This window comes from Salmo salar, chromosome 11 (genome assembly GCF_965601325.2).
Source record: "Salmo salar chromosome 11, fSalSal1, whole genome shotgun sequence".
Lineage (NCBI taxonomy): Eukaryota > Metazoa > Chordata > Actinopteri > Salmoniformes > Salmonidae > Salmo > Salmo salar.
In genome coordinates, this window is record NC_138301.1 from 124365910 (window position 1) to 124378012 (window position 12103).

Below are 12103 nucleotides of genomic sequence, written 5' to 3' on the forward strand. Positions count from 1 at the left end.
AGCTAAAGGTGACACAACCAGTTACTGAGTGGAAGTGGACAATTACTTTTTCCACACAGGTGAATATGGTGTTGTATAACTTTGTTTAGTAAGTAAACTCTTTTTATTGGCCATTTGTAAACACAGGTTCCCTTTAATCTAATATCAGGTTTTGGTTGAAGACCTGATAACAATCAGTATCAAAAAAAAAAGTGAGAAAAATCAGAAAGGGGCAAATATTTTTCCAATGCAATGTAGAACACACACTGCCAAATACTACCTTCAGCCTTATCATCTTCCTTTCTCTTCTTTGCAGTCTTCTCCTCATCTTGTCCTTTCCTTTTCCCTGCAACAGCATCTCCCTCTTCATGCTTCTCCTCCTCCTCCTCTCTCTGCTCCTGGTTGCCGTGGGTTACTCCGGTCCCGAAAAAGTCGATCCCATAGTGATCAGTTACATCTTTCTCTTGGGACCTCACCACCTGGAACGCGCGCACGCACACACACACACACACACACACACACACACACACACACACACACACACACACACACACACACACACACACACACACACCACAAATAAAAACTACTGTTAAAATGACATGAGGACACAACGAAGACAGCTAGTAGCAATACCCCCAGACCTCTAAATCCTAATGTGATATATGTCCTGATACAACTCACTAGAGACTTTCAGAATAATGTTATGAACTAGCCAAACAATAGAAAGTTACCCAGGTGCTTCAGACAGCAGAGAAATAATACATTACATAGATAATATCATCTGGGACTTCCATTTATGAGAATAAACGAAACAATGAGCTTGAGATGTATTTATTCTTTAACCTGAAACTAGCTCATTTAGTTTAGACTGTCACTACAGATCCGAGGCATACACAAGCTAACTAGCCATTAGCTAACTAGCTAACTAGCCGGCTTATACGGTCAACTCTTTGCAGCGTTCAGATACTACTCGCTGAACATCAATAGAGAAATATTGGACGACATCCTCATTACCTTAAATCGTTCGGCATCTTTTCCAAACCTCTTGAAATCAAATTTCGCTCCGGCTCCGAGTTTACGAAACAGATCGAAAGCGTCCATTGAAACAGCGTGGAGACGATAAAAAAAAAAGGCACGACGAATCAATCCTAGAGCGGTTCAACCAACCGGTGATCCCTAGATCGATTATAAAGCCTGGATTATGTTTGTGTAGTTGTACTTCATTGTGTCCACACAACGTCGCTATTGTCTCATCGGTGGAATAGGGAAACCAGACTGAAACGTGTTTTGTTTTTTTGCATAGTTACCTTTGGTATTTTCCATTGTCTCAAACGGCAGTATTTGTAGTGAGGACGTTATTAATATTATTGAACACTTCCTCTACAGATCCTCTCTAATTAACGAGACAGGAGTTGTGAATGAAGAGAGAAAACATTTGGCTAGTGTCATGGAGACAGAATACCTAATAATGATTTAGTTTAAATGTTTTACAATTTACTCAATCGATGAAATTTATTTATTAAGCCCCTTTTTTACATCAGCTGATATCTCAAAGTGCTGTACAGAAACCCAGCCTAAAACCCCCAAACAGCAAGCAATGCAGGTGTAGAAGCACGGTGGCTAGGAAAAACTCCCTAGAAAGGCCAAAACCTAGGAAGATACCTAGAGAGGAACCAGGCTATGAGGGGTGGCCAGTCCTCTTCTGGCTGTGCCGGGTGGAGGTTATAACAGAACATGGCCAAGTTGTTCAAATGTTCATAGATGACCAGCAGGGTCAAATAATAATAATCACAGTGGTTGTCGAGGGTGCAACAGGTCAGCACCTCAGGAGTAAGTGTCAGTTGGCTTTTCATAGCTGAGCATTAAGAGTTAGAGACAGCAGGTGCAGTAGATCGTCAAAAAAAAGCAGGTCCGGGTTAAGGTAGCACGTCCGGTGAACAGGTCAGGGTTCCATAGCCGCAGGTAGAACAGTTGAAACTGGAGCAGCAGCACGGCCAGGTGGACTGGGGACAGCCAGGAGTCATCATGCCAGGTAGTCCTGAGGCATGGTCCTAGGGCTCAGGTCCTCCGGAAGGGAAGGGAGAGGAAGAGAGAGAATTAGAGGGAGCATACTTAATTCATACAGGACACCGGATAAGACAGGAGAAATACTCCAGATATAACAGACTGACCCTAGCCCTCCGACACATAAACTACTGCAGCATAAATACTGGAGGCTGAGACAGGAGGGGTCGGGAGACACTGTGGCCCCATCCGATGATACCCCCGGACAGGGCCAAACAGGCAGGATAAAACCCCACCCACTTTGTCAAAGCACAACCCCCACACCACTGGAGGGATGTCTCCAACCACCAACATACCATCCCGGAACAAGGCCGAGTATAGCCCACAACGATCTCCGCCACGGCACATCCCAAGGGGGGGGCACCAACCCAGACAGGAAGATCCCGTCAGTGACTCAACCCACTCAAATGACACACCCCTCATAGGGACAGCATGGAAGAACACCAGTAAGCCAGTGACTCAGCCCCTGTAATAGGGGTAGAGGCAGAGAATCCCAGTGGAGAGAGGGGGAACCAGCCAGACAGAGACAGCAAGGGCGGTTCGTCGCTCCAGTGCCTTTCCGTTCACCTTCACACCCCTGGGCCAGACTACACTCAATCATAGGACCTACTGAAGAGATGAGTCTTCAATAAAGACTTAAAGGTCGAGAGACCGAGTCTGCGTCTCTCACATGGATAGGCAGACCATTCCATACTAGGCAGACCATTTACTATGCTCTTATCCAGGGCAACTTACAGTAGAGAGAGCATAGTTTTTCATACTGGTCCCCCGTGGGAATTGAACCCACAACCCTGGCAAACAACCAGCATGCTCTAGCAACTGTGCCACACGGGACCTGCATGATTATTTTACAACGGATTGTCCTCCAAGGTATCAGCAGACAATACCATCACACACAGATACACTGGGGTGAGGGCTTGTGCCCATCAGTCCAGTTTAATGATGATAAAGACGTAGCAGAAATAATAATAATAATAATAATATCAATAATATACTGTAGCTCTGTAATCCCTTTCTACAGCAGTAGAAAAACAGCACTGTAATCACTTTCTATTGTAATAGTATGACAGTAATAATAGTATTGTAATAGTATAACAGTATTAATAGAACATGTAATATTATAACAGTATTAATAATAGTGTAATATTATAACAGTATTAATAATAGTGTAATATTATAACAGTAATAATAGTATTGTAATAGTATAACAGTATTAATAATAGTGTAATATTATAACAGTAATAATAGTATTGTAATAGTATAACAGTATTAATAGTATTGTAATATTATAACAGTATTAATAGAACATGTAATAGTATAACAGTATTAATAATAGTGTAATATTATAACAGTAATAATAGTATTGTAATAGTATAACAGTATTAATAGTATTGTAATATTATAACAGTATTAATAGTATTGTAATATTATAACAGTATTAATAGTATTGTAATATTATAACAGTAATAATAGTATTGTAATAGTATAACAGTATTAATAATAGTGTAATATTATAACAGTAATAATAGTATTGTAATATTATAACAGTATTAATAGTATTGTAATATTATAACAGTATTAATAGTATTGTAATATTATAACAGTAATAATAGTATTGTAATAGTATAACAGTATTAATAGTATTGTAATATTGTAATATTATAACAGTAATAATAGAACATGTAATATTATAACAGTATTAATAATAGTGTAATATTATAACAGTATTAATAGTATTGTAATATTATAACAGTATTAATAGTATTGTAATATTATAACAGTATTAATAGTATTGTAATATTATAACAGTAATAATAGTATTGTAATAGTATAACAGTATTAATAGTATTGTAATATTATAACAGTAATAATAGTATTGTAATATTATAACAGTAATAATAGAACATGTAATATTATAACAGTATTAATAGAACATGTAATATTATAAGTAATAATATTATTGTAATCTTTTTAAAGTATTAATAGTATTGTAATAGTATAACAGTATTAATAGTAATGTAATATTATAACAGTATTAATAGTATTGTAATATTATAACAGTAATAATAGACCATGTAATATTATAAGTAATAATATTATTGTAATCTTTTTAAAGTATTAATAGTATTGTAATAGTATCACAGTATTAATAGTAATGTAATATTATAACAGTAATAATAGTATTGTAATATTATAACAGTATTAATAGTATTGTAATATAACAGTAATAATAGTACTGTAATATTTTAACAGTATTAATAGTATTGTAATATTATAACAGTATTAATAGTATTGTAATATAACAGTAATAATAGTACTGTAATATTTTAACAGTATTAATAGTATTGTAATATTATAACAGTATTAATAGTATTGTAATATAACAGTAATAATAGTACTGTAATATTTTAACAGTATTAATAGTATTGTAATATTATAACAGTATTAATAGTACTGTAATATTAATTAACTCCAACCCTCTTCCTGGAGAGATACCCCTCCTGTAGGTTTTAACTCCAACCCTGTTCCTGGAGAGATACCCTCCTGTAGGTTTTAACTCCAACCCTGTTCCTGTAGAGATACCCTCCTGTAGGTTTTAACTCCAACCCTGTTCCTGGAGAGATACCCTCCTGGAGGTTTTAACTCCAACCCTGTTCCTGGAGAGATACCCTCCTGTAGGTTTTAACTCCAACCCTGTTCCTGGAGAGATACCCCTCCTGTAGGTTTATACTCCAACCCTGTTCCTGGAGAGATACCCTCCTGTAGGTTTTAACTCCAACCCTGTTCCTGGAGAGATACCCTCCTGTAGGTTTTAACTCCAACCCTCTTCCTGGAGAGATACCCTCCTGGAGGTTTTAACTCCAACCCTGTTCCTGGAGAGATACCCTCCTGGAGGTTTTAACTCCAACCCTCTTCCTGGAGAGATACCCCTCCTGTAGGTTTTAACTCCAACCCTGTTCCTGGAGAGATACCCCTCCTGTAGGTTTTAACTCCAACCCTGTTCCTGGAGAGATACCCTCCTGGAGGTTTTAACTCCAACCCTCTTCCTGGAGAGATACCCCTCCTGGAGGTTTTAACTCCAACCCTCTTCCTGGAGAGATACCCCTCCTGGAGGTTTTAACTCTAACCCTGTTCCTGGAGAGATACCCCTCCTGTAGGTTTTAACTCCAACCCTGTTCCTGGAGAGATACCCTTCCTGTAGGTTTTAACTCCAACACCAGTTGTAACCTATAGCTGGTTTTCACTTGGCAAGCAGCTAGCAAGCTTTCTTTTGTTATTTAAAAAAAGTTCAGGGCGCAAAATGTCATCAGCAAAGAAAAATGATGCAGATGTCCGTTCATATACTGTCAAAGGAATATGTATTAGTTTTACTGAAGGGCTGTTCGCTCTCTCTTCGCCTAACAAAAGACGCAATCATCTCAAAGACAAATACAACAAATAAATAAAATGTAATTGAACTAGGCAAGTCAGTTAAGAACAAATTCTTAATTACAAATGGATGGCGCTGGGCCAATTGTACTCCGCCCTATGGGTCTCCCAATCACGGCCGGATGTGATACAGCCTGGATTCAAACCAGTAACTGTTGTGATGCCTGTTGCACTGAGATGCAGTGCTTTAGACCGCCGCATCCATGTGTGTGTCCTGTGTGGCTCAGTTGGTAGAGCATGGTGTATGCAACGCCAGGGTTGTGGGTTCTATTCCCACGGGGGACCAGTACGGGGGGAAAAAATATGAAATGTATGTATTCACTACTGTAAGTCGCTCTGGATAAGAGCGTCTGCTAAAATGTGTTTTAACTATTTAACTGTACTAGAATGCTTAAAAGTCTGCTTAAATGTTTAATATCGGTATCAGGTTATTTTTTTAGCAAGGAAAATGTCGGGAATCAGTATAGGCTTAAAATGTAATATCGGTGCATTCCTACCTAAAACCCATGCATGGTATTACTAAAGGGGAAGATGTAGCAAAAGCCTTGTGAGAGGTGTCGATATTAAAAACATATTCACTATTACAACTGATGGTGCCTCGGCTATGATGGCGAAACAAAGGATTTGCCAAGCTGATTGAAGAGAAGACTGACCACCCCGTGGTTACATTTCAGTGAATTATTCACCAAGAGAATCTGTGTTCCAATATTTAAAATTCAAATTTAGGTACCGTGATGGCTACTGTAGTTAAAAATGGTACCGTGATGACTACTGTAGTTAAAAATGGTACCGTGATGGCTACTGTAGTTAAAATAGTGAATTTCTTTGTTGTTCGATCATCTTTGACACACAGACAGTTTCAGTCACTGCTGGAAGAGATGGAACAAAAAACACAAAGACTTACCTCGTCACTGCAGTGTTAGGTGGGTTAAGTTGAAGGAAGGTTCTGGAATGGTTCGTGGAGTGTTTGGATACGGTTATAGCCTTTTCTGGTTGAAAAAGGGCCAAAACTACCCAGAGCTTAAGAATGAGGATTGGCTTGTAAAACTGATATTTCTCACTGACATAAAAGGTCACCTTCACGTACTCAACCTGCGTCTTCAGGGGTGCAGGCGAAACAGTCCTGGATCTGTTTCCATGCATGGAAGGCATTTGTTGCCAAGCTAAAGAAATGTCTAGTCAACACGCTGTCTGTCAGCGCTGACGTTATCGGAGTGTACATGGGGAAGCTGAAGTCCGAGTTCCCTGTCAAATTTCAAGCAACATGGCCCCCCAAATGTTTTATTTTTTTTGATCAAGCCAGACAACTTTGAGGACAGTGACTTTGGATCTGTCTGTGTTTCAGTGGACGGGGATCGAGGACTTTGAAAACGCAGCTGATTCGAGCTCAAGACATCCTCCCTTTGGTCATCAAAATCCACAGAGCTGCGGAAAGAACTAGAAGGGACTGAGAGAGATCAGAGGCCTCCGTCATCCACTGTTGGGGAGAGCCTGCCAGTGAAATCTGACCGTTTGAAGATGGTTGCACGTGCAATGCTTTCAGCGTTTGGATCCACGTATCGATGTGGTCAGATCTATTCACCCATGAAGTCAATCCTGAGCCCCTCATGCAGCCGGTTGGTAACGGACCACTCGGAGGCCTGCGTGCAGCTCAGTGTCCAATAGCCCAGATATTACGCGGCTCCAGCAGTGGAAAGCAGGGACAAGGATCGCACCAACAAAACAAAACAAAAAAAATCGGTACGGTGTGATTTTTCAATACAAAATTCTATAAACTTAAAATGTTCATGCCAGTAAATTTCAGTAAGCTTAGATTCTCAGCAGATATGGCCTTCCCTGTGGCTCAGTTGGTAGAGCATGGTGTTTGCAACACCAGGGTTGTGGGTTTGATTCCCACGGGGGACCAGTATAAAAAAATAAGTATGAAATGTATGTATTCACTACTGTAAGTCGCTCTGTATAAGAGCGTCTGCTAAATGACTAAAATGTAAATATGGAGTTGGAAATAAGATATCTTCTTTAATTCAGTTATGTTTTGGGCTGTTGGTAGACCTAACAGTCTGTCGTTTTTTTAAATTTATTGAACCTTGTATTTTTCAATAATTGTTATTTTTTTAATCACATGTATTATTTGTCCTTTGTAGTTCTGTAGCCTATATTGAAATGGGACTGTTCCACAAAAACACATGAAACAAGAGCAATTTATACACATTATAATTATAATAAACAAAGAAGTATAAATCATATTTCCAAGTGTTCTAACACAATTTCCATATATATAAAAAAAAAAAATGCAATTGAAAACAGCAAAAGACACTTGAAACGAAATGTTTATTCTATCTTTATAAAACACGTCAAATTAATATTGTCCATAAATCAAAACCATGAATAAAACAAACATTTTAGACACCTTTAGGAAACAAGATATGGATAAAGCCACTACTACAGGCCATCAAGTCACAATAAGGCCGACTTCAAATGCTGATATTAACATTAAAATCACCATCACATTAAAACTGCTGGACCACAACTGCATGGTAGACAAATACATATAATGGAATAAAGAGGCATGACATCATCAAGTACGCTTGCCAAACAAACACAACCAAACAATGGCAACAACAACCCAAAAAAAATCAGGAAGTAAAATACAAAAAAGGTCTATAGATGTGTTTTAAAAAGGAGCGAAGACAGGCGCTGGATTCAACAACTTGGACAGCGGCTTGCTGTGGCAACGCTCATCTGATGCAGGTGGGCCTATAGTGGAGCTCTGTGGTGCAACGCTCATCTGATGCAGGTAGGCCTATAGTGGAGCTCTGTGGTGCAACGCTCATCTGATGCAGGTAGGCCTATAGTGGAGCTCTGTGGTGCAACGCTCATCTGATGCAGGTGGGCCTATAGTGGAGCTCTGTGGTGCAACGCTCATCTGATGCAGGCGGGCCTATAGTGGAGCTCTGTGGTGCAACGCTCATCTGATGCAGGTGGGCCTATAGTGGAGCTCTGTGGTGCTACGCTCATCTGATGCAGGTGGGCCTATAGTGGAGCTCTGTGGTGCAACGCTCATCTGATGCAGGTGGGCCTATAGTGGAGCTCTGTGGTGCAACGCTCATCTGATGCAGGTAGGCCTATAGTGGAGCTCTGTGGTGCAACGCTCATCTGATGCAGGTGGGCCTATAGTGGAGCTCTGTGGTGCTACGCTCATCTGATGCAGGTGGGCCTATAGTGGAGCTCTGTGGTGCAACGCTCATCTGATGCAGGTGGGCCTATAGTGGAGCTCTGTGGTGCAACGCTCATCTGATGCAGGTAGGCCTATAGTGGAGCTCTGTGGTGCAACGCTCATCTGATGCAGGTGGGCCTATAGTGGAGCTCTGTGGTGCAACGCTCATCTGATGCAGGTAGGCCTATAGTGGAGCTCTATGGTGCAACGCTCATCTGATGCAGGTAGGCCTATAGTGGAGCTCTGTGGTGCAACGCTCATCTGATGCAGGTGGGCCTATAGTGGAGCTCTGTGGTGCAACGCTCACCTGATGCAGGTAGGCCTATAGTGGAGCTCTGTGGTGCTAAATGGACAGCGGCTCTGTTTAGCGAGTTACGTAATTCTTCCGTTTGTGGGCAATTAGATATTCAATAGACACAATTAGTTGTAATGCACATATGAAAATCATAACTGGCACGCAGATGGTTAGAAATGGTAGAATAAATTGTAAATTGCCACATACTGTAGAGGGAAAACATTAGCTTGTTAACTTTTCACAGATTGCCAGGGTCCAGTAAGCAACTAACGTTACCAGTTAATACTATAGCGAATTGGTTATCTGATGTAACGTTAGCTGTCTATTAGCCAGCTAATTGTAACACCATAAACTAAATTATTTAATCAGCTAAATTGGCTAATGTTTCTCTGGCTAAATTGGATAATGTTTCTCAACATTTCTCTGGCTAAATTGGCTAATGTTTCTCAACATTTCTCTGGCTAAGTTACCTAATGTTTCTCTGGCTAAATTGGCTAATGTTTCTCTACATTTCTCTGGCTAAGTTACCTAATGTTTCTCAACATTTCTCTGGCTAAGTTACCTAATGTTTCTCAACATTTCTCTGGCTAAGTTGGCTAATGTTTCTCTGGCTAAATTGGCTAATGTTTCTCTGGCTAAATTGGTTAATGTTTCTCAACATTTCTCTGGCTAAGTTAGCTAATGGAGAAATCCATCCAGCTAGCAAGATACTTAATTAATGCTAACAATACTTATTCCACCACACTTTCTCCCTCACCTCAAACTTTCCAAACGACGGTAGTTTTTCGGTTACAGGTCATGAAGTACTGCTTCATCACCTTCTCATCCCGGTCTCCGTAGTCTGGACGTCTCACCTACCGTTACCGTTCCGTTAACTCTCCGTTACCTGCTGTAACAGTCGGGCGCTGCGTTGTTGTCATGTCAACGACTTGCTGAGCCTTGGATACAGCCGGGATTGGTCCAAACGCACATCACCCATTCACTGCCAGCCAATAGGGATCCAAAGCCCCCCAGCCCCCTCCCCCAAACATCGGGATCTACATGAATCACTCAGATCACCTATTTTGGATACAAAATGGCGGATTTCTCCAAAAGGTGACTGGTTCGCATCCCTGCTGTAGCTACTGTAAAATAATCGATTAAAACATGAAAACAGAGGCACACAGACTAGCTACTGTAGAAGACACTTTATTGAAGAGGTGCTGAAACATGAAAAGTTACCAACTAAGGAAAACAAACTAAATCATAAAATCTACTGAGGAAACAATGCAAACCGTAAAAAATAAAAAAATACACCCTCCTTCCAAACAAAAAGAAACACATTACCCTCCATCCCTTTAATGAACAAACACATTTACCCCCCCCCCCCGATTATAATTCCCTTCTAGTTACCAATCTCCTTATGTGCGCCTCCCTCCATCCTGAGCCAGTCTCCTGGTTTTGCGCCGAGCTCCTCTTAAATAATAAAAAGACCGCTGGTCAGGATCCTAGAAGGACGCTGTGGAGTCCACACGGGGGGGGAATACAAAACTAATTTTGGGTGCTTGATAGCCATTTGAGTGAATTAGGTCTAGTATCTAGGTTCCAGTGGGCTGGGCTGTGGCCTGGTCCCGATCCTATGCTCCTGTCCCCACTCCGCGTTCTCTCTCCATCCTTAATCCTAATCCCTGCTCTGATCCTGAATCCTGATGGTCTGATTGGCTCCGGGACGGGGAGACAGAGCCCTCCTCCAATCACAGCCCTCCTTGAGACAGATCCCGCACCCAACAGAGAGAAGGAAGGAGCAACAGGTTAGAATCACTCACAGCCTGCTACAGCCAATCAGCCACACTATCACAACCTCCTATAGTTAGGGCTTGGCGATATGGCCAAAATATTATATCACGCTGTAAAAAGGATATATATAAAAAAATAAAATAAAATGGTATGACGTATTTAATGTTTTTTTTTTATAATTAAAGTCCTTAATTTGCATTATGAGTATTGTTGCCACCCTAAGACTACATACGTTCTATGTGATTTCAAAATGGGTCTTTCTCCATTCTGTTTTATACTGTTCAATTCAACCAAAATCCTTTTCATACATTTCTGCGTTTCCTGCACTCATTTGAGATCATTTCCATACTGCCGCGTAAGACTGGCTGCACGATATGGGCAACAACAAAATAAACAGGCCTTATTTTTAACCAAATGTTGCAATTGGACTTGCGATTTAGAGCAAAACACTTGTGTGAACTGTTGAAATAACAGGAAATAATGATTAGGCAGGGTTAATTCTATAGTTCGAATATAATAGTGTGTTGTTTGACATGAAAACGAATGAAAATGCCAGGAGTTATTGTGACAGGGTAAGGAACCAAAGTGATGGTGAATGTTTCCTAGGGGACTCTAAATCTGGCTACATTGAAGTTTCTCTTAGTTACTTCATGTAACTAACATTCACACATTCCTCCGATTTAGAAAAACACTGTTTTTATACCAACATGCTGATTTAGTTCTACACCATCACTGGTATTATCCGGCTGTATTAGCTAGCTACCTTTCTCTCTGACTCAGTACGTTTATTAGCGAGCTAGCAGTTAGCATTAGCGACTAACAAGATTTAGGCCCAACTTGCTATGAATTTTTTTTTTTTTTTTTTGCAGATGTAAGAAACAAAAAACTAATTGTGTAATTATAGAACCGCTAGCGGATGTATATTAAGAAGCAAAGTGAAAACAGCACTGTCGTCATCAACATTGTTGCATTGACCATGCAAACTGAACGCAAACGTCTCCTGGTCAAACAACATCAAAATGTGCTCCTTGAGTGACGGGGCGGGGCAGGGCGGGGCGATGTCTGTGTGGAAAGCGACATGGAGAGAGAGAACTCAAGTAGCCAAGTCAACTATAAAAAAAATGGATGTTGTACACAGCGCATCACATTTAAACAAACCAAAACGTTCAAATACCGTTATAGAAGGTAAAGTAAAAAAAAACAAGCCGGTCCATTCATCAATATCTGTGTATATATAGTAAAATACGGTATACCGCCCAAGTCTAGCTACAGCCAATCAGCCATCACAACCTGCTGGCTCTGAAAGCTGTGTGTTTAAGAGAAGACATTTACAGCAGAAA

General features: G+C 40.3%; 2 protein-coding genes across 3 annotated transcripts in view; both read right to left on the reverse strand.

Moving 5' to 3' along the window:
- ddx52 (DEAD (Asp-Glu-Ala-Asp) box polypeptide 52) overlaps positions 1-1145 on the reverse strand; it is a 35386-nt gene extending 34241 nt beyond the window's left edge. The window contains exons 1-2 of the mRNA XM_082958344.1: positions 997-1145; positions 260-458 (exon numbers count right to left, since the gene is read on the reverse strand). Of these exons, the coding sequence (XP_082814470.1) occupies positions 260-458; positions 997-1083 (286 nt within the window). The 5' untranslated portion in view covers positions 1084-1145. The remainder of the gene's footprint in view (positions 1-259; positions 459-996) is intronic.
- Positions 1146-10159: 9014 nt separating this feature from the next.
- The window catches only part of LOC106563938 (serine/arginine-rich splicing factor 1B), a 9632-nt gene continuing 7688 nt past the window's right edge, over positions 10160-12103 (reverse strand). The window contains exon 5 of one of the 2 annotated variants that reach the window (XR_014379506.1): positions 10160-10731. The gene's annotated coding sequence lies outside the window, so the exon portion shown is untranslated. The other variant, XM_014129894.3, reaches the window with a different exon arrangement.